Below are 22,150 nucleotides of genomic sequence, written 5' to 3' on the forward strand. Positions count from 1 at the left end.
CTGACTTTCTTGTTTTCTTCCCATTTCTTTCCAGTGAGTTTTGCATACACACTCTCTTGGAAAAGAACAAGCACCAAGGCTGATGTATCAATATTATCTTTGTGTGTGTGTGTGTGTGTGTGTGTGTGTGCTCAGAGGTTTTGGTCTTTTCTCCTCATCTGAATGCAAACACAGAGAAGGAAAATGGTTGGAGGGGGTGCGGGGGGGGGGGGCTTGGAGCCAATCAGGATCTGCTTTGGATTTGTTTTTATTGCCTTCATATGGGTTTGATAGCGGTCTGGTGCGATTGTTGGTCCAGGGACTGTGCAGACTGACCTCAGAGACAGAAGTGCGAGCCAAGTGGAGATCTGACCCACCATGCAGTCACATGGTCACAGATGAGGGATTTGTATGAATAAGCACAGTGGTGTTGTGAGTGGTGTTTACCACATTAACTTTGGACAAAGATTACAAAGCGAACCTCATGAGAACTACGGAGATCTTGCATAAATGCCAAAAAAAAAAATGTTATGATTTATTTGGATTACATGTGAAATCAAAGTGATAAAACGATATCTCCTTTTTATTTTTCTTAGTTTTACTCTGTCATTGGTTATGTTTATGGATTTTGCAATGGGTCAGCTCTATTAAGAGGAAGTCAAACCTCAACTTCTTCTTTGACTATTGGCTGGGGAAAAAGAAAAAACGAGGAATTATTTTTTCCCTGTCGTCTCAGTGGTTCGCTTCCCACTTTTCACATTTGACTTGCAGAGCATGTCTCTAATAACCATTGGATGATTATTCTGCCTTCTCTTTTTCCATTTTCATCCTCCATATTTTTTTTTTATAACTGCTTTCCAGTGATGGTCAGAATCTCACATGCATGACAAATTATGAAATGTATTTAAGCGCAATACCTTGACTTTTATGTGGATCCGGTTGACAAATCTGTGTTTAGATTTGGACACAAAGAGGAACGTAAAACTAAACAAAAGGAGCAGCTCAAAGATAAGTAGTGCTGCCACCTTCTGGTTCTCTCTCAAAGTTGCATTTTTCTTTTTTAATGGACCAAGCCTGTTGCAAATAGTTTGAGCAGATGTTGAACTCAAAGATTCCTTGTTGTTGTTTGCTTCTCCTTGGCAGCTGCGCGCATTCCCGACCTATTCAATCAAAAGTTTCACGACGTTTAAAGGTTACAGTAAAAGTACAGAACATTGGACTCTGCTGCGATGTTTGCTTGTTAGTGAGGTAATTACTACACACCTGCCAAAACCTGAGTTCATAACAGTCACACTGGGCACGGCTGTATTACCTCACCTCCTCTGGGCTGTGATGTGGACTGACAGTTTCTCTACGGGTCCAAAATGATGTAAATGTTTGAAAAGCGTGTGCTTCACATCATATGAGAGCAGTGCTGTCGTTATCCAAATGAAACAAAGAACTGAGAGTACCTTAACTCATAAAATAACCGCAAGCCATTTCCCATCTGAAACATTAAGCCCTGTCTGAATATACACTTACTCGAGTCTACACTTCGCTTATCCCTGACTAGCAAAGTCAGAGGTGCCTCTAGAAGTGCTTTATACTTGTGGAAATTATTCATCAAGAGACATTCCTCAGACATTTTTGTCCATATTGACGTGATGGCGTCATGCACTTAATTCTGATCTGCCTGTAATGCAAATGTCCCGTGTCGACAAAGCCCAAAGAAATTCTGCTGGATTAAGATCCGCTGATTGCGGAGATCACTGCTGGACTACAGTGAACTCATTCAACAAAGAGGTTTGAGAAGATCTTCATATGCAACAGGATTGAGATGTGCTTTTATCTTCTTTATGACAAGTTCATAATGAATATTTTGTATATGTTTGGCTTTGTTTTGTTTTTTGGAGCAATGGCCAGGCATTTCCACAAAGACCTCCTCAGCCTGAAGGAGATGTAGTGACTTCTGTCTGAAAAATGTGCTTTTCAGTGTCAATGCAGCAGGACCACGTTGCTAAGCAGACTCAAATCACAACCTACATGGTGCATCACCAGTGCCAGCACCACTGCCCCTGCTGGTGTCAGTAGTGCTGGTCAGAGCAGTTTGAAAGGGTCTCAAGAGTGAGTTGAGCAAGATTTAAAAAAAAACAACCTTTGGTCGCATAGAGAACAAATGAAAATTTACACTTAGTTTTATCTTTACATTCTCTACAGAGAGTATAATACTAAAAGTGATCATTGCACTTCCTCTGTGACATGATCATTCATATGCTATTGCTTTTTCAAAGTATATCTTTGGGACTTTAAGGGTGTTGCTACCAATCTTCCTAAAGAACTTTTTTTTTTTTTTTTTCGTTTTTACTCATAGCTTTTTGGTTATTTTAATTTTTCATTGTATCATCTGTAATTCATTTTAAAATATCATAATCCATTCCAGACTCTTAATTTCAGTTCTGGCTTTTTGCCATCCATAATACAAACTGCAAGCCTTTGTCTACTGTATTCAGTTAGTTTTTATCACTTTTATTTATATATTTTTATTTATTTAATACCATTACACTAACCATTCACTATCAGAATTGCATTGTTTGGCACAAAACACCTGTCATATTCTATATGGGTGCAGAAAGTTTTATCTCGGATTCAAGACATTGGATCCAACTAAAACTAAGGTTTGTGGGTAAAAAAAAACCAAACAAACATTTGATTCAACAGTTTGCATATTATACTGGATAATATAATTTTTAAGTCAGATGAGGTTAGTTTCAAGAAAGCAAACACTACTCAAGGAAATGAAACCTAAATACCTGATAATTACAGTAAGAAAAAAATCTATTCTGATTATGGAGTCTCTTTTTGTACAAATTTGATCTACTTACAAACTTTTGTTCTGTGTTATTTTAATTGCATGCAATTTTATTTAACATATCTTATTTTATTTTCATAATAATATAAGCCTCTTTTCAAATTTGGCATAGTCCGAAGTTCTTAACAAATACAATCCTCTAGCGCCCCCTATGGCTTATTTTGACTTTTTTAACCAATCAGAGACGCTGACACAGCCTCACAGCGCAGACAAGCGCTCTTGTTGCTGATAGGTCAGTTACGTTCTAACTAGGCAGCTCAGCACAGTGCCAAACGTCGCGGAGGGAGGGGATATTTTAATGGCAGTCAGTAGCACTTGAACATGGAAAAACTCCGGATTATTCTTTATCTTTGAACTGGTGTAGCTTCGATTGCATTTGTTAAGATTTTCTTTTATATCTTGCAATGCTGTAGAATAATATTTCGGATAGAGATGTGTTTCTAGAGCTTTTTCTGCAGCGGTGGAGCGACTTTACCCGCTTGATTTGTGCGTGAGTAGCTGATCAGGCCTAACCGGCTGGCTAGGAGACAAGCAGACGGTTAGCTTGAGTTGAAAGGTATAGTATGTCCCAGTTATTGTTTAACTCACTGTTACTTTATATATCATTATATATATTCAGTAACGCATATCTGTGCACTTGGTGGTCTTTGAAAAGCACGCTTTTCTCCACCTGATGTTGCCAGGTTAGAAATGTAAACAAGAGACTTACGTTAGCCTAGTAGTTATCAGTGCTGAAGCTAACGGCTAATAGCTAACTTCACAGCAGTTAACTTTACATGCGGGCCAGTCTGGACTTAACAGACGTAGATAAGTTATCTGCTCCGGTACTATGCCACGTAGATAATTTATATAACCCCTGAGCTTTATTTTGGTTTACAAAATGCCTTCTGTTTGTGTGTTGTTTAGAGAAGACTTGACCGATTTTCACTAAAAGCTTGAGCTGACAATGCTAACTTGGTGTGCTATCAACTAACAGTTGGTTCAACTTTGCCAAATTGGCTTGCATAATAGCTCCAGTCATTGAATATATGTTATGCAGGATTTATTAACATTTAATATGTGTGTCGCTTATTTTATATTTAGAAGTGATGTTGCTAGTTATTAGAATTTCCGTGTTTATATTAGCTACATCAAATTATCAATATGTTTGAAATAGTTTTTCTTTTTTTTTTAGCGTCGGTTAATACGTGATTACTTGCAATATAGCTCGTATAGCTGTGGAATATAAAGCAAATAATGCTATCAAGTATTCCAAATACTTGTTTTTTCTTATTAAGACATATTAAATGATTTTAATTTTCTGCTGTGGCTAGTAAATATTACTATTTAAAACCAGAAATTACCTGCTAAGTTCAAGATTCAAGTGTAGTTTTACCTGATTTTTTTTTTCTTTTTCGCTGTAATTTGTTAGCATGTGCTTTCCTCACATTTTAAGTTCTGTTGTGGTGCAAAAATAGTTAAATCTCAAAAGTTTTTACCACTGTTTGAACACTCGCATATACAAACAACACCCTGTGTGTTTGTGTTTGTTTGTAATACCTTGTGGGGACCATTTTCCTGACATATACGACATCGTGGGGACCCACTGACTGTTTTGGGATCAGGGGTCAAGTTTAGAACTAAGGTGTGAATTGAGTTTTGGTTAGGATAAGGGTAAGGTGTAAGCTGTAGATCCCCACAAAGATCACACGTGTATATGTGTTTATATACGATGAATAAATCGTCATAAAAACTCTCAAATATAACTTAATTTAAGTGTTTGTCATTTAATGAAATCTATGTCATAACCTGTTTCCATCTTTTTTTATTATTATTATTTTAATTCCTTCCTTGGGTCTGTGTCTTATCTGCATCATACCAAACATGTCAGATTAGGACCCCTGATTAAACCAAAATAACAGTTATAGATACATACAAAGTAGTTATAAATGTTACCCTGGGGAGTATAAACTGACTCCTGCACTAATCCATTTCAAACCTGAACTATCTTGTCACTTATGACCTAAACTACTAAGTTATAAAATGGTGAATAGAAGGCATCATTTTTGGTGATGCTTCTTCCTGTGTTTACAGAGAATATGTAACATACAGCAACCAACATGACATCCAGATTCGGTAAAACCTACAACCGCAAGGGAGGGGAGGCGAATTCCAAATTTGAAGAAGTTTTCTCCAACAAGAAGCCCACCCTGACCACCAAATGGGGGGAGACCACCTACAAGGCGCAGCTGGGAGGCAAAAAGCCTTTATTAAAACCTGGAGCAACTGAGGTCTCCAAGAGGCCCAGGCTTGAGGACAGCGACAGCGAAGACCCGTTTGGGTTTGACAGCGACGAAGAGTCCAAGACTGTGACCTCCGAAAATGTTTCTGAAATGAAGATGCCAGAAGAGGCCGCACCGAAACCGGTTACAGCGCAGAGCAGAGTGACTGCTGCCGTCGTGACATCAGCACAGGCCTCTGCAAGTATAACGGCAACATTGACAAGTAAGTAGCCACTTGTAGAAACGGCCTGTTGGGGAGTAGAGCGTGACCATGACTTTTGTTGGCTTCGTACATGAAACGTTGTCATTTTAAAAACCAAAATGCATGTAATCAACCAAGTCTTCTTGAAAATATTTTCAGTTTTAGTGTTGCGTAACAGTCTATGCATTTCTTCTGTCTTTGCAGATAAGCAGACGTCAGAAATGGATGTTAAAAACAATCAGCCGTGGTACAAAAGTGCATTGGCCGGCAGCCAAAAACCTGTATATGTGACCTGCGTCTCAGAGACTGTCCTCTTCGACAACGAAAACTTGTCAGTATCCCAGATGCCGGTTTCCTCCTTTTCTAACTTAGACGCCTCCATGTCGGTAAACGTACCCGGAGGAACGCACAGCACCCAACCTGCATGCTCTTATGACGGATCCCTGTCGGAGGAAATGAAAAGTGCTGACCAGGAGCTTCCCACGGAGCCCCCGCCAGAACCGGTGGACAACATCCCCCCGTCCCCGTTTACCTTAAGGGCCTCAAACTGCAAGAAATACCAACGACCCCACCGGTCTCACAAAGCACTTGATGAATTCAGCGACGGCAACAGTGACAAGCCCACTGACCCCTCGAGTGCCCAAGATAAATCCAATAGTGTCCTTTCTGCTGGCGCAAGTGGTACCGCTGCCATTGCTAACACAGCAGCCAAGCCCGCAGGCAGGGGCGGCGGGAGGGTGCGGGACTACACAGTTCTGCACCCGTCCTGCTTGTCAGTGTGCAACGTCACCATCCAAGACTCAATGGACCGCAGCATCGATGAACTCGTGGCACAGCCCACCCCCGCTGACCTGGGAGAGGCAGGTCAGATGAAGAAGAAGTCGGACACGCAACCACCTAAACCGACTCGGTAGGTTTCTCTCTCTTTTTTTTAATTTTTTCGGTTTTGTCTCAAAAGTTGTATTGTAGTGAAAATTATTCCGAGTGAGGGTTCCGTCTAATTTGAAGCTATTCTCGTGGAATAAGGAGTTTTGAAATCTAATCTTCCTCTGAACTATTTGCACCTTTCTATTCGCTTCTACATACAATCTCTGTAATTTAATATTTTTTTAAATTATGCATCAAATTGCAAAATTGAACTCTAATTTAAATTTAGATGTCACACCTTGGTTATTTTAACTTTGTGTTTGCTTTATTTTGGTAAGTTGATCGGTTTGTACACAAGTCGGACCCTGTTCTGTTTTTTTAATTGTTTAATTTTTTAAGTGTCACCTTTAGCGTTCCATGTTTCCTCTCTTCTATAACTTCTAAAAGCAGCAATGTGAAAGCAGTAGTCAGTGTTTGAAGTTGCCTTGCATTGTTTATCTGTTCAATGCATTTACTCTAAAACGACAAACAGTACTTGGAGGTTGTCCTCCTGCAAAATAGTTACTTTTTCACTCAAAAATGACATATCCTTGTCCTCTTGTTTCCCCTTTCTTTTAAATGTTAGTTTATTTAGCTAATTTGATATAAGTCAATTAGGAGAATCCTTGGTATTATTACATTTATCCAGTGTAATTTACCATAACTTACATGTGGGTCAAAATGGGGGAAAAAAAAAAACATATTTAGTATTGCAGCAATGCAGATTAAATGAAATGTAATAAACTAAGCAGGAAAAAAATCTTAATTGCACAAATCGTATTTTTGAGAAACGTTGGTTCTATTTTTTTTTTTTTTTTTAGGTTTAGGCCTGTCCAGACAAAGACGAAGAAGACCAAGGCCGAGACCAAACTGGAGTTCTTTGGGTTTGAGGACAAAGACGGCGAAGGGGAGGATGCGAGTTCTGAAGGGGCCATGGCTGGCAAAAGCAGCTACAAGATCAAGTATTTTGGCTTTGACGACCTCAGCGAGAGTGACAGCGATGACGAGAACTCTCAGGCCAAAGAGAAGAAGGTCAAGAGGGCGGCCGCAGCCTTAGCCGCACTGAGCTCAAGTGTCGACAGTCCTCACACCAGCGACTCTCAGGACAGTCAAGCCAGCAGCAATACAGGTGAGCAGAGGTGATAAACCGATATGATGAAGACGTGACAAACTAAGGAAATATGTTAAGAGGCACAATATTATCGCCGTGGTATCGGCCGATATTAGCTGTAAAATTTAACATCGGACGTCGGCCATTCCGTCAAAAATCGATATAAAAGGCGTTGTTTTAATGACAAACCAGTGACAACGATGCCTGCAGTACAACGTCATAAGAAACTTAAGTATTAATGCACGACTGATGTGCTTTTCACTTGTTGCTTGTGAACAGGTTAGGTTTAGTTTTGTGAAGGTTTACAAATTTGCACTGTTTGAATGTTGTCATTGTCTTGGAGAGAGCAAATGTCGTGAATCAATTTGACATTAAACATGATGCAAGTTAAGTGTTACATAATTTTCAGCCTCCTTTTTAGCATTTTATTTGGTAGCAGGTTAAATTGACAAAGACGGTGCAGTATTTCAACCCCACAGTAGAAAAAGACATATAGTTTCAGTAAGTGGGTATAGAAAAAAGTATCGGTGTTGGTATCGTCCAAGCGAGCTTTAGTATATTGGCATATCGGATATTGACCAAAAATCCAATATTGTGCATCCCTAAAATTTGTGCTTGGTTGAAAAACAAAGTCTTACTTGTAACCAAATCTTGTGGCTGTTTAAAAGGCTCATTTGTTTCCTCTAAATGCTGCAGCATCTGTAAGGAAAAGGCATTTGCGGGTTACGCAAGAAAAACTTTCCAAATCCTCCCAGCCAGCACTAAATGGTTTGTTGGTGGAGGTTGTTTAATGTCACATTGCACTGAGGTTCCGGTTTGTGAACTTAATAAATTAGCATGTCTTGCTTCTATAAAACCTTAATCAGCCACTCCTATAAATAATACCAAATATTCAACGGCAGAATAAGATGGCTACTCATCCCACAAGTACATTTTTCTTTGCCACTGTGGTATATTTAAGCTCTCAAATGTTGTAATTTTTTTTTTTTAGTTTTTATTTTTGCTAAGCATATTTAAAGAGCATACTTGACTTTGTCAACAGATGCTTTTGACTTCTCTGATGACTCCAGCCCTGGAGTCGCTGAGGGTCAGAAAGGGCGAACAGGAAGGCAAGGTGACAAATCAAAGGACTCCTCCGCTGGACTCAAAAAGATTTTCAGTGGACCCAAAAAGGTAACTTTTTTTTTTTTTTTTTCTGTGTGTGTTCATATGTAATTTAACTGTTTTTTTCCCCCAAAAGTTATTTTCCGTGTGTTTTTTAGTACCTTCTGTGAGAGATTTCTCATTATATTAGTGCTCAAGTATGAAAATATGGGGGCAAAATGCACACGAATCTGTTGGCAGTGTTAGCGTTGGATTACGTGACTGAAGAAACCGATGGGTCTCAAAACTAAGATTACAAATAAAGAGCAATAGAAATAAAACCAAATGTTAATATAGAAAGCGGAACTAAACTTCCAACAGCGCCGATACTCCGTAGTGCCCTCAGTGCTTCAGGAAGCTCCTTTCACAGGTGAGGCAGTAATAAGAAAATTATACCCCATGTTGTTTACAAACTACTAAATCTGATAGGCTGGTTCTGTTGACACTTTTCTGAGCGAATGCCGTGATTCACCTGTAATTTATGTTTGAGTTGCATCTCGTCGCGCCGAGCGCCCGATGTTAAAGTCCAGCTTTAATTACGCCTTACGCCAGCACGGCAAACGTGTGCTTCGTTGAAAATGTGGGTGTTGTGTGAAGAGTTTAGATTATTACCTCCTATTTTGATGGCGTTTTTTTGTTTTAATAATTCAGTCCTGATTAGTGGTGTTTTTCAGAGCACATTTTCCTGTTTTATTTGAATCATACTTTGCCGTGGCTTTGGGTTGTTTGTGCCCTGTCCTCTGCCGTTACCGCCATCCTCAGCGTAAGTTGGTGCATCGCCTGCGCAGGGTGTGCTTGAGTCACCGAATGTGTTATTTACAGGAAGCGTTTCTGTGCTGCTGGGAGATTCTTCGGCTCCAGACTGAGCCTACAGCTGCCCTGATTAAAACAACCGCATGAGCTTTCTCCCATTTACTGAAATTAAATAACTAAACTATATGCAATAAGCAGAGTATTCTGCTTTCAAAATGAATGTTTTTTTTTTCCAGTGACCCCCAACTCTCTGTGAATGACTTAAAGTACTAGGACGCTGCTACAAGGGTGGAAATGAATGAGTCAGCCTTCCCGGGTCAGCAACTTCTAAACCTGACCGTCTGGGTAGCAACTTTCATCACCGCTTTTATTTTTATTTTTTCTGTAACAAAACTTCTTTTGATCTGGGAAGTAAAGGAAAAATCACATTTTTAAAGTAGTTTGTTAATTTGTCTCGTACTCTGTACAACTATTTTTCACGGTTCCTCTGTAATCACGAAATGAAATTTATGATTAGCGTTCTGGTGAACTGACAGATCAGATTTTTTTCTGTTGTTGTTGTTTTGTTTTGTTTTTAGTCTCCTTCTAAAGCTGTGTACAACGCTCGACACTGGAACCAACCGGAACCCGAAGAGATTCCTGTGCCTCCACTTTCTCGATCTCAGACCTCTCCAGTAAGACCACGAGTTTGTGTTATTTGCATCTGTCAGCACTTTGTAAGATTCCAGTGTATTTGAAGATTGTGTCATTTAGAAAATATGCATGCCTGTTGTTCAACTAGAGGAGTTCTCTAAGGAATATTATGTGAAGCAAATGACAAAAGGGAGTTCAGTTTGTTTTCTCAGAAGTAAAGTTATTATTGCTATAAATGGTAATATTGCTACTTTTGACACTATAATATATATGCTCTCGTACCAATAAGCTTTAATTTTGTAAATAACACTTAGCACTGAAACTGGAAGATCATTTCAATATCCAAAATAAAAAAAACAATAAATAAAACAGAAATAAAAACCAAAACCATAAAAAAAAATGGATTATGAAGTCTCTCTAAACAAATCACAATGAATTTTATCAAGCTTATTTTAATTTATCATCCGATTAATTGATTAAACGCTTATTGCAACAGACCTATTAGTAGCTCTTTTCTTTTTTCTTTTCTTTTTTTTTTCTTTTTTAATTTCCAAGTCTGTGTTTTGACCGATGCGGTCGGACAAGCGAGTCCAGCTTTTGCTTCTTTATTTACCCTCTGAGCTGAATTTACCCCCTGGAAATAAATGTTTGCTCAGAGACAAAGAGCTCGGGCGCAGGCTTTCTTAAAATTAACTGTTGACTTTGCTCCATCTCCTCCGACATCTCTTTAAAGCGCTTACTTGCACACATGCTCCTAAACTGTTCAGCAGCGGTAAACCTTGTAGACGGGCCCATTACACACATTTCGTTACTTTGGTCAGACTTTTTTTTTTTTTTTTTTAATATATATATATATTTTCTCTCTCTCCTCTCTCTGCTCATTTCCTCCTCTTCCTTCTTCAGGCCGTTTTGTCGAGCGGCAGCAAGGACAGCAACTCTCACAAAGACGACGGCTTGTTCAAAGCGCCTCCACCGCCACCAAAAGTCATCAAATCGGAAACCATCCCGACACGGCCCAACCAAGAGATTGTCACGGCACTCAAATGCAGGAAAGAAGACAAAGAGGTGAGTGGAAGGCACAGCGAGACGGGGTCTCCGGTAATTGCAATTGATGTTTAGTTTATGGATCTTTATTTTCTTTCTTTTTTAGATGCAACAGTCAGTCTTTTCAACCAGCATTGTTGCTAATAATTTTAAATCCCCCATAGATTACTTATGATAACGATGGGCCTCCTGGACAGAGATTGTGCTCTGGGCCTCCAGGGCCACAGATCGCCTGAAGTGCAGAGGTTTTTGCCTCGCACTAAAGCTGTAGTTGGCATCATGCTGAGCACACCCGACACTCGTTGCGACTGGTGGACGTGCAGAAGGAACTGCTGATCAGGCCTTAACGCTTGAACCGTTATTGATGAGGCAAATTAGCGCAGTCAGCACTTGCCGGTAATGGAACCATCGGAGGGGGCTTAGCGGCCGGCGCGGGGCCATTCCATCGATATTGGCGCAAATGTGTTTCCCTCCCCTCTCCCCCCCTGCTGATTGTGTCTCCGGACAGACGGGCCGCTTTCCAATTAGCTGTAATTAATCCCATTCCTCTTGCAACAGCTGTACACGGTGGTGCAGCATGTGAAGCACTTCAACGACGTGGTGGAGTTTGGAGAGAATCAAGAGTTCACCGACGACTTTGAGTACCTGGAGACGGGACTGAAGAGCAGCCAGCCTCTTAACACGAGATGCCTTAGGTAAGTGCAGGGGAGACGCTCGCTGCTCGTCCCTCGCACTTCTGTGATGTGATGTTGGTGTTTTTAACTCCCGCCTTCATTGTAGTGAGTTTTAGTTGCCTCGCTTGAATTGACGAAACAGGCAGAACGCCCTTGTTGTTTTTTTTAAGTTCATTCGCCGCATTTTAAGACAAATTTCTTTCAGAGACTTTTGATTGTGGACATTTTATTTTCATCCAGGGTTTTTACAAGAGTGTATTTTCACTTTATGGTAACCTCGTGAAAAATTACACAACGGATTCTAACATGACACAAATAGTTTTCACTAAAGCAGAAGAGACTAAAAAAATACATTTTTACTAAACTGCAACACATTACTCAAATACTTGCTTATATGAAGCTACAGTAAAGTAGATCGGTGCTGTCATAATAATGCTATAACACTTATTTATTGATTCTGATATGCAGAAATATAGAACATGTTTAACTGAACTTTCTATGCTTATTCTCGTACCATTATTTATTTTTACTCGTGACACAATAATAGCACACTGGTCTTAGCTGGTCCATTGGTCAAGCTGTCTTCTGGGTTAACCTTTAGTTCCCACCGCATGCTTCTCCTGAGTAGAGAAATCTACTCAGAGGAAGCGATAGATATGCAGAGTGAATCAGTGGTAGCCTGTCTCTCATTCTGGCCCCTTAAGTTTAACAAAGAGTCATGGATAATGCTGTAATTCCCACACTCTATTGTCTTGCAGTATAATCAGCCTGGCCACACGGTGCGCCATGCCGAGTTTCAGGATGCACCTCCGGGCCCGAGGAAAAGTGGCTCAGGTCTTCAAGATGCTCAGTGACGCTCCGCAGCATCCGGTACGTCGACCTCGACTCCGTCTATCTGTCCGTTCGTCTGTCGCACTTAAATGCAATGTTGCATTAAGCTTCGTCATCTTAAAGCGCCAGGTCTAGTTGAAGTGCTGGAAACGTTATAATTATGCCCCACACCTGGGTCAATTCAGCAATATGCTGTTGTATTCTTTCACAGAACAGAGGCTTATTAATAGTCGACTTTCTTTTAATTGTGTAACTTATTGTGATCAACACAAACTAACTTGGTATCTGTTGTTAACCTGGATTTCAATTGGCAGTTTTCACAAACATTAAACCAACTTTCTTAAGAAACTCTTACATTTTGTCCAGAACCTCGCTCTGTGCACCGCCGCGCTGATGTACATCCTGAGTCGAGATCGGCTCAACATGGATCTGGACCGGGCGTGTCTGGAGCTCATGATCAAGCTGCTGGAGCTGGACCAGGACTACTCAGGCGACCAGGATCAGCTCACCGCCAAGGAAGTGGCGAAGGTCAAGGAGAAGATCAGGAAGCTGTGCGAGACCGTGCACAACAAGCATCTCGACTTGGAAAACATCACGGTAGGTCGTCCTTTTGAAAACTTGTGGCGACGTCTAACCTAACTTTTACTTCCATTTTATTGTTACAGTAATCTTGAATTTAACTGCTAAGTCTCAGGGTCTTATTGAAGAATTCTGATTGTTGATTTACGTAGTTCTCCAGAAATGTGATGAATAAAAAGCTACGAATCCTGAGAATATCCTGCGTCTCCATGTCTGTTTATTTATGTTTTTCTTTTCTAAACATCTCTGTGCTTCACGTTGACATTCGGGATACAATATATAATCAATCAATCTAAAACCCAAACGCATCTCCTCATGCAGACGGGCCATCTCGCCATGGAGGCGCTATTATCCCTGACCTCCAAGAGAGCGGGCGATTGGTTCAAAGAAGAACTTCGGCTGCTAGGAGGCCTGGACCATATTGTGGATAAAGGTCTGTGTGTGTGTGTGTGTGTGTGTGTGTGTGTGTGTGTGTGTGTGTGTGTGTGTGTGTGTGTGTGTGTGTGTGTGTGTGTGTGTGTGTGTGTGTGTGTGTGTGTGTGTGTGTGTGTGTGTGTGTGTGTTTTGAATCCTCCTGCTTGATTCCTTCTGCTCTGTGGTTTAACGACGTGAAAAGTCAAGTGTGCCGTTTGTGTTGTGCCGCCACAGTGAAAGAGTGCGTGGAGAACCTGAGCCAGGAAGATGACAAGGAGAAACTCGTAGAATCTTTGTGGGGAGCCGAGAGGTGTCTGAGAGTGCTTGAAAGTGTAAGTAGCGTCTTTTCAAGCTTCTCAAAACTTGTACAAAAAAGTGAGACTGGAGGACAAAAAAAAAAGTTTTTCTATATTGAGATTTTCTTTTTGTCACCGGATGAAAGGCACAGTCGAAACAACTTTTTGTGACATCTGGGTTAAACCTGAATGTTCCTGGTTCCTTTTTAAATCTTTCGCTTTGTGTGTCTCACTCTGTCATCTTCTGCTAACAGGTGACTGTGCAGAACCCAGAAAACCAGGGTTATCTGATTGCCTACAAAGACTCGCAGCTCATCGTCTCCTCGGCCAGGTGAGCTCAGGTTGACGTCTGAGTTACCCGAATACTTTATGTCTCTCACCAGGACTTTATAATAATAGATTTCAGCTCCTACAGCTCCACCTTTTTCAGTTGGGTGCACTGCCGCAACATTTTCAGAGCTCCTCTTTTTTTGTGTGTGTGTGTGTGTTTAGGCAGTACATTAAACTGATACATAAAGGTGTGAACATGACTTGTCCCACAAGCTGTGGATATTAAATGAACAAAAACGCCTGCCTGGTTTCTGTCTGGTGCAACTTTACAAACAGCAGTTGGCTGGTTTCACTGCTTCTGGGAATTAAAATGTCAGAAGATGATGAGTCGGCAGCACAAGCTGCACTATCCGCCCCTTTTCGAGGAAGTCCTGTTAATAAGAGCTTTAAATATAACATTTCAAGTTAAGTGCATGTTTAAAGCTTGAAGAATGTGGCGCCTCAGTTCAGCTATTTACACTGTTGTTATTTTTGACAATTATGTCGAGCATAAGCAGGCATGATCGCAAAGCAGCTAGTCCAGTGAACTGACTAGCTGGTAACACTTTAAATAGTCTTAACTGAAAACTGCTAATTAGTTGGCATTAAGTCAAAGGGAAGAAGGTAAATGGATTTGGAACTCGTGTTGTGTTTTGTGTCAGTGTGTTGTAAGGATGAAAATGTAGCAATTAGTAGACACACCAGTAAAACAAGCAAAACATGGAATGGGTTAACATGATTGGCTGAAACAAGGAAGCTATCCGATTGGTTGCTGATCATCCAATCAGAGAGATCGTTTATTTAAAAAAAAAAAACAACAAAAAAAACATTTGTGGATTCAAACCTTAGGGGAGTGTCAAACTTCACACACAAATCCAGCGCAACCCACAGGCCAGAAGCAGCTTGGAAATAAAGATATATTTGTGTTTTGCATCAAAAATACAAATGTGAATCTTGTTCTGTGTATTTGTGAATTATGAGACCGTTTTAGCTCCATATACTTACCATTTTACTCGCATTTGCAGCTAAAATGATTTGCAGTCATGTTTGGTTTATCCGTCAAACTTGTGACTTCAGGCTCAAGGAGCCTGGCAAAGTTTAGTGGCAATGTTTTCTGTGACCTCAATTTTGAGTCCCTTTTTTTTGTAATCTTTCCAGACTTGAAATGGTAAGTGGCCTGCATTTGTAGTGAAATTTATTAGGTTCAACAGCCGGGTCGCAGGGTTGCTCCAAAAGAAAACAAGACGAAGGCCTCTGCTTACAAACGACGACAAAAGCCGGATTCGAGCTGCTGATCTAGACTCGCCTAAAACTTGACGCTCGTTGACAAACTAAATCAGTCGGAAAAAGTTCACTCTTGATCTCCTTGCTTTACGTCTTTGTGCCGCCTTTTCTCCAGCATTAATCTTTCATTTTCCGCCCCACTTCTGTCATTTCACGCCTCCCGATCTCTAACAAAAGCCGTCCTCTCTTCTGTCATCAGAGCGCTGCGTTACTGCGAAGATATGATCCAGCGGTACAGCCGGGCGCTGAACAACAGCTCCCTGTCGTCGTCGTCGGGCGTAGCGCTGCCACACTGCAGCTTCAGCAACGTGGGCAAGGCGGTGGAGGACTGCATGAGGGCCGTCATAGGGGTGCTGCTCAACCTCACCCACGACAACGGTAGACTAACGTTAGCTTAGCTTCTGTCAAGAGGCCATTATTTAGACTAGAGCATTTTATTTTTATTAGATTTTAGCATACGCTGCAAAAACACAAAATCTTACAAAGTATTTTTTGGACTAGTTTCCTGTGGGAATATCTCAGTCAGCACAATAACTCCTTAATATTGATGGAAAAGCACTATTTGTTCATCAATATTAAGGAATTATTGACTTAAAACAAGCTCATGGATCTTGCTGAAAAGTTACTTGTTAGTTTTTGTCTTATTTAAAGTGCACTAACATATTTGCACTCATAACGACACCAAAAATACTTAAGATTTTACAGCTTTTGCAGTGTGTTCTTCTTGTGCTTTTCACTTTTTGCATCATTAGGGACAAAGTTGAAGGTTTACTTGAATTAAAACAGCTCAGCAGGGTTTGGTTTCCTGGCGCAAGCAGAGGCTAAGCGATCGATCCTCTTTGTTTGCAGAGTGGGGAAGCACCAAGACGGGCGAGCAGGAGCAGCTGATAGACACCGCGCTCAATTGCGTCCTCCGAGTCCCGCGCTACATCCCGCAGGAGCAGCGCTTTGACGTCCGAGTCCTGGTAAGACTCTTCCGAGGGACAAACGTTCCCCCTCCCCTTTCATCCGGTAGCAAAACAACACAATTAATCCCCTCCTTGACCCGTGCTTTCTCTGGTTGGTGTCGCTTTTTATTTATGCACATCAGGGTTTGGGGCTGCTAATTAACCTCGTGGAGTACAGCTCCAGAAACCGCCACTGTCTGGTGGACATGGAGTACACGGTGGATGACACGTGTTTGGAAGACAGCCTGATGCAGCCCGCTGATCCGACGCAAGCAGAGGCGGCGGCACAGTCAGCCGGGACCGAGGGAGACGAGGCGGACGCGCCGAAGCCGTCTGGAGCGCTGGCTGCCCTGGTGAAGGTAGAAACTGCCACGACGTGTTAAGACACCACCTGTCGTTGTCATTGTAGTTTATGTCAAAGCGTGGAAAAACGTCAGCAGGAAACTGGAATGTGCTGAGAACTTAGCTGAGGTAATGTGGAGCAGAGCAGGTGAGCCGCGTTTCTCCGCTTTTAAACGGGACATAATTTTCACAGCTCGGACCGTTCAAGTTGCTAAATGTAGGCGTATTTCCATAATGCTTCCCTGAACTTTTATCCCCTATAAATTTCCCTACCGCAGAAATCTTAATCTGTGCTGGTCTGTGTTGTTGTGACTTGTTGCTTCAAAAAAAAAAAAAAAAAAAAATCTGTGTTTCTCCACATCAGCTTTAAGCCCCCAGCTACTCTGAATATCCGTATAAAAGGATATATATCCTCTCAAAATAATTGCAGCTTGTGTTTTCTCTGAAACAGTTTCCTTTTCCAGCTTACAATTGAGTGGGGAAAAAAAAATGTCTGGACAGAAAAGGATGTGACACAAACCCACTCCCAAAAAACACTTTTACTTTAGCTGTTGGTTACCAGCACGGAAAAACACAGTGGAAACGTGTAAGGAACGTTTAGGGTTCTTGTGTGAGCAGGAACTGCAAAATAAAACAAAGAAAAATAAAACTCTTTTTCAAAACATTCCAGTCAGCGTTGGCGAAATTAATAACCATATTTTGTGTCGATTTTAATGTCATATTCCGCAGGCACAGAACTGAGAAAATGACATGAAAATGAAGACCTTTGATTTTTCAAACTCAAACAGGAGTTGTTGTTTTCACACACGCATGTGAAAACAACACACATGTGTTGTTTTCACATGCGTCTAGCTCATGTGAAATCTCCTTAACATTTGTGCAAAGATGTAACCGTGAGGACTTAACAAATATATACTCTGCAAATGCAGACGTGTACATTTCCTGCATCTGTGCCGGCTTAACATTTACTTTTCTGGAGTAAAAAGTAAATCCCTCTAAGCTGTGAATAAATGCGCAACATTAGCAGCAGTTTAGTAAAGTTAATGTCGGTCCTTAAAGAGCCGAAACGGCAGCAGGATTTACTCCGTTTGTTTCCACAAATGGCTGAAAGCAGAACGGGTCTAGTTAAAGGCAATAGAAAATATCAGCTGCACATCACTATAAACTAGACATCAAAATTCTTTTTCCTCTGCATTCATCATCCAGTTATTGTCCTCTACAGCTGCATGTGGCCTTCTCTGTTAGTTCCCCCCCCACCCCCCAGCTTACCTCTGTCATTTCCCCCCTTCCAATGCTCCAGCTCTTCCTGGAGCGGGAGCGCGCTGCCATCCTGGCTGAGGCGAAGACGGACGACCTCATCAGCGAGGCCCCTAAGCCGGCCCTGGACCAGAGCGGCGAGTGGCAGGAGACGTCGGGAGAGATCCAGTGGGTGGCATCCGAAACGAACGACAGCCAGGCTGAAAAGAAAGAAGAAGAGGACGAGGAGTTGGACCTAAATAAAGGTAGACGTTTACACGTGCGCCTGCTTCTCTGTAGTCGCTTTTGTTTCACGATCATACGTTCTCGATCCCATAGCACGGCTTCAGCTTAACTGCAGCCTGTGCTTTCCAACTTTCGTTTTTGTTTTTGCGCATGTTTCGTTGAACACGTCTATTATTAGACATTTAACCGATCACGGTTGAGAATGAAACGTCTTTTCTCCCTCGTTTCGTTCCAGCTCTGCAGCACGCGGGCAAACACATGGAGGACAGCATCGTCGCCTCCTACACGGCTCTGTTACTGGGCTGCCTCTGTCAGGGCAGCCAGGTGAGCCTATGACTAACACACATTCACACACTCCATTCCGGGCGCTTCTGTTCTCGCCCCTGAACACGTCTCAAGTTGTTGATCACCGGCCTCTCCGTGTCTCCCTCCACCCCCTCTTCCTCCCCTCCCCAGATAAATGTGACTACTGTGAGACAGCACCTACCTAAAGGGGATTTCTCTATAATGACAGAAATGCTGAAGAAGTTCTTGAGTTTCATGAACCTCACTGTGAGTATGACCGGCGAGGTGACGGCGCTAAGAGGGCCGATACGGAAACGTGCGTCAAGTCAGGGTGACGATGAGAGTCTCGCAGGGTGATGACCTCTAGGTGGAAATTTGAGAAGATTAAAACAAAATCTGGATGCTTTTATGATAGAAGTGAAATAATTATTCCCACTTTTGATAAAATAATACATAATTGCTCCATAAATGTCAACGTCGTGGTGTTTGATGGCTTTATGAGCCTCCAAATAATTAGAGCTGATAATGAGTCAGACAGCTAATGGGCTTTTTTTTAATTTTTTTTATTATTATTCTTCAATATCCAGAATGTTATAAAAACTGCAGGAAGAAAATTGAAATTTGAAGTAGGGAAATTATGGATGATTCAAATGGGAAAAAATATGTAGGAACTCAGCTGGAGAATTGAACTAAATGTGTTATGATGGAGAATATTATGTCTCCTTTCTTCTCTTTACTAGCCTAATAAGCTCATATTGGCTGGTTAAGTAGTCAGCTACTTTACAGACAAGCTGCCTGTAGCTTTAAGTGTCCTTTCAAAGCAGATAGATTTATTTTCCATACCATGACTTTCCAAACACGTGACGCATTTCTAGACAGGAAGGTTTATTCTGGCACTTTGTTTAAAGTCTCGTTAAAATGAGTTCAACTCATTGGGAAATTTAAAGAGGTTTTTGAGCAGTACATTTTTTTTTAAAGACTTCAGTATCCCAGAAACTGGCCCATGTCCTATCTGAAACTTTTCCTCCAAGAGGGGGAAAAAAATAATAATTTGCAAGCAATAACATAGTAAAAAAAACAAAACAAACAAAAAAAAAAAACAAGTGTTTGAAGTAAAGATTTTTACTTGAATATCTTCAGCTGTTGATTCAGTCCTTGGCTGTTGGCTAGTTGGAACGGAGAAATGAAAAGGCATTTAATTTTGCACCAAACCCACTAAAGCACCTTTTTGTAAAGAGGGTAAGAAAAGCACTCTGAGAGCCACTGATTTTCTTTCTTTCTTTTTTTTTTGTGATTCTCAGTAAATTATTTCAGTCTCTCTTTTGAATCGGTAGTAAAAGCTGCTGGGCTTTTATGAAAGGCCGGTCCGGCCTGCCTGTTTCTCCAGAAGCTTTGAAACGGCTCACGCGGCCCCTACTAGCTGTCATTAAAATACAAAATGTGATCGATCTCATAAATCCTTGTGTCACCAAGCTGCATATTTCAAGCACTAAAATTCAGAAAAAGAGGGCTAGTTATTATTAGATTAATATTTATCAAGCTGTTTCTGGTCCCAGATGTTGCGGTTTTGAAGCAGCTTCACATGCGATCCGTTTTGTCGGAACGAATGACTGGAACCATGCGTTTCACTCTTTTTCTTTTAGTGGAGATAAAATTCAAACTTTAATCTGCACGTTTTTTGTTTTTTTTTCTCTTGTCCTCTTTTAAGACTCTTGAGTTCTCACACTTTCTTTTTCCTTCCTCCATGCCTCCCCACACAGTGTGCAATGGGCACCACAGGACAGAAGTCTATCTCACGGGTCATCGACTACCTGGAACACTGTTAACACACGATGAACCGCAACGAACTCACTTCTTCTGCACACTTTAAGGGTTCAAGATCCCCTTCCCGTTGATGTCACACTCCCACGACCTCATCCGACCACCCATGGACGCTCACACCGATGATGCGTCGCGTGTAAACTCACTCAAAGCTACAGTTTGAGTTCCCTTCCCGGAGCACAGCCTGAACCAAAGCCCTGTTAGCTGACGGACTTGTTGATTCCCTCTTGATTTATTTTTTTTTTCTTCTTCTTAAGTTCTTTCATCAGACTCCACATTTCAATGTCCAGATTCATACTTGTTTTGTGATTTGCACAGATTATTATTTGCTAAATGATCCCGCGAGATTGGTAACGACGAGTCGCCGGAAACGGACTCGAAGCGGATCGTCCGACGGCAACGAGCCGTGTTGGCTGTCGGGTTCTGATTTCTGGCTGCGCAGCTCGAGTGTGCGAAGCCTTGAATCAGATTTTATGGATCATTACATTTTAATCTCTGCCTGTTCACGTCCAAGCCAAGGGTGAAATAATTGATCAGCAGGGAAATCAATCATCTTCATGGACTTTCAGAATGATGTCTATATGTAAACAGCGTGGAATGGTTTTGAATGCGATCCATCAATGTTTATTTTCTCTCCACTAATATTCACAATTGGACTGAATGCTTAAGGGAAATGTTTGGTTTTAAGATTTTTAATTGTTCTCAAACACAATTTTAGCTATTTTTTTTTAACTGTAGGATATTTCTCCCTCATGTTTGAAGCGATCAGGATGTGACCCCTTTGGCTGAGACTGAAACGACGCGCCATCATGGATTTATGTCGTTCTCGCCCATGTTTGTTTCTATTTTAATTTAAATGTCCACTAATCCAACGGTGTGGTTAGCTCTTCTCAACTATAGCACATAATGAATTATTCCAGATGATTGTTTTTAAAATGCAATGAAATAATTTTAAGAGTTGTATTTAATTTAATGTTTTCTCTCCTCATTGTGTAAAATGCAAAGTCTTTGCTGAGCTGGACTGTGTCTTGTTTTAATATAATCATGTGAGCGACTCTTTGCAAATTTATAGATTGTGGCCCAAGTTTTAACAAAATATACTTTTTTGATTAAGAAACTCTCGATTGGATGTAGCTTCATGCTTTCCGTCGTCACGACGTCGCCGTTTATTTATTCCGCTTCGGTGTCGTTTCGGCCGCGATCGTCCGCCCGACACTGAAAAGCCTCTCGCGGTGAACTGCTCTCCCGTTTCGACCACTGAACCGAGTTACAGCCATACTTCTTGTACAAACATCAGTTTGATCTGGTTTTTGTAGGGCTGCGGTGAACATGACTGTGTTTACTGTTTGCAAAACTTTGGTCTAAAAGGAAATTTTAGAATGTAAATACTCGTGTATATATACGTTACTGGACATTTAAGATGCGTAGACTTCTTCTTCTTCTTTCTCCCCTCTACCCCGCCCCACTCCTCTAAGCTGATATCTTATTTTATACTATATTTCTGAGTTGTTTGAAGGAAAAAAAAAAAACCAATAATTGCAACATTTAAAAAAAAAAAAAACACTGTTTGTACCTGTTTTGAGAACATAGTCTCTGGTTACATGTAAATAGTTGTATCTGAAAATGGAACAAAATTGCTACTTTCAGTACATATGGCGTGTGTTTTTTCCTTTATTGCATTTCCTGTTTTATTGCTGACATGACACTTATTGGTAAAGATTTTTTTTAAAAGCTTTAAATTCCCGCTTTATGGCACTTTTATATAAGCACACAGAATTTCTTTTTTTCTTTTTGCCTACTTAAAACTCCTGCGTTGTCACTCTTCCAGTTGTGTGTAGATTTATTATCTCTCACATTGGCCAAGTGTAGGTGAGCAGCCGTTTTCTTGTCTATTTCCTTAAGATTTAGACGCATATTCTTTACTAAAAAACTTTTGTTGTCTTTTCCAAAGAGAAGAATTGCAGAGAAATGCACCCGTGTCATGTCTTATGTACAGACGCATCTTC

General features: G+C 41.0%; 1 protein-coding gene across 1 annotated transcript; it reads left to right on the top strand.

Moving 5' to 3' along the window:
• The first annotated feature begins 3,089 nt into the window (after window positions 1–3,089).
• On the top strand, window positions 3,090–21,795 carry wapla (WAPL cohesin release factor a). Its single transcript, XM_014993261.2, has 20 exons — window positions 3,090–3,383; window positions 4,901–5,311; window positions 5,495–6,200; window positions 7,018–7,325; window positions 8,350–8,480; window positions 9,782–9,877; window positions 10,740–10,901; window positions 11,439–11,575; window positions 12,313–12,424; window positions 12,752–12,982; window positions 13,286–13,397; window positions 13,613–13,710; window positions 13,929–14,005; window positions 15,467–15,645; window positions 16,117–16,232; window positions 16,358–16,573; window positions 17,857–18,058; window positions 18,274–18,362; window positions 18,495–18,590; window positions 20,084–21,795. Exons 2-20 carry the CDS (start codon window positions 4,927–4,929, stop codon window positions 20,147–20,149), a joined length of 3,519 nt encoding a protein of 1,172 aa, XP_014848747.2. The 5' UTR covers window positions 3,090–3,383; window positions 4,901–4,926; the 3' UTR covers window positions 20,150–21,795.
• The last annotated feature ends 355 nt before the right edge of the window (window positions 21,796–22,150 follow it).

The sequence above is a fragment of the Poecilia mexicana genome, unplaced genomic scaffold (assembly GCF_051168715.1).
Source record: "Poecilia mexicana isolate PSO_F unplaced genomic scaffold, ASM5116871v1 scaffold_15, whole genome shotgun sequence".
NCBI lineage: Eukaryota > Metazoa > Chordata > Actinopteri > Cyprinodontiformes > Poeciliidae > Poecilia > Poecilia mexicana.

Bases quoted from the DNA above. Each gene is read 5' to 3' on its own strand.
- wapla (XM_014993261.2), top strand. From the start codon at position 4,927: ATGACATCCAGATTCGGTAAAACCTACAACCGCAAGGGAGGGGAGGCG. The intron at 12,425-12,751 runs GTACGTCGACCT...CATTTTGTCCAG, and splicing joins GTGACGCTCCGCAGCATCCG to AACCTCGCTCTGTGCACCGC. The intron at 14,006-15,466 runs GTGAGCTCAGGT...TTCTGTCATCAG, and splicing joins CTCATCGTCTCCTCGGCCAG to AGCGCTGCGTTACTGCGAAG.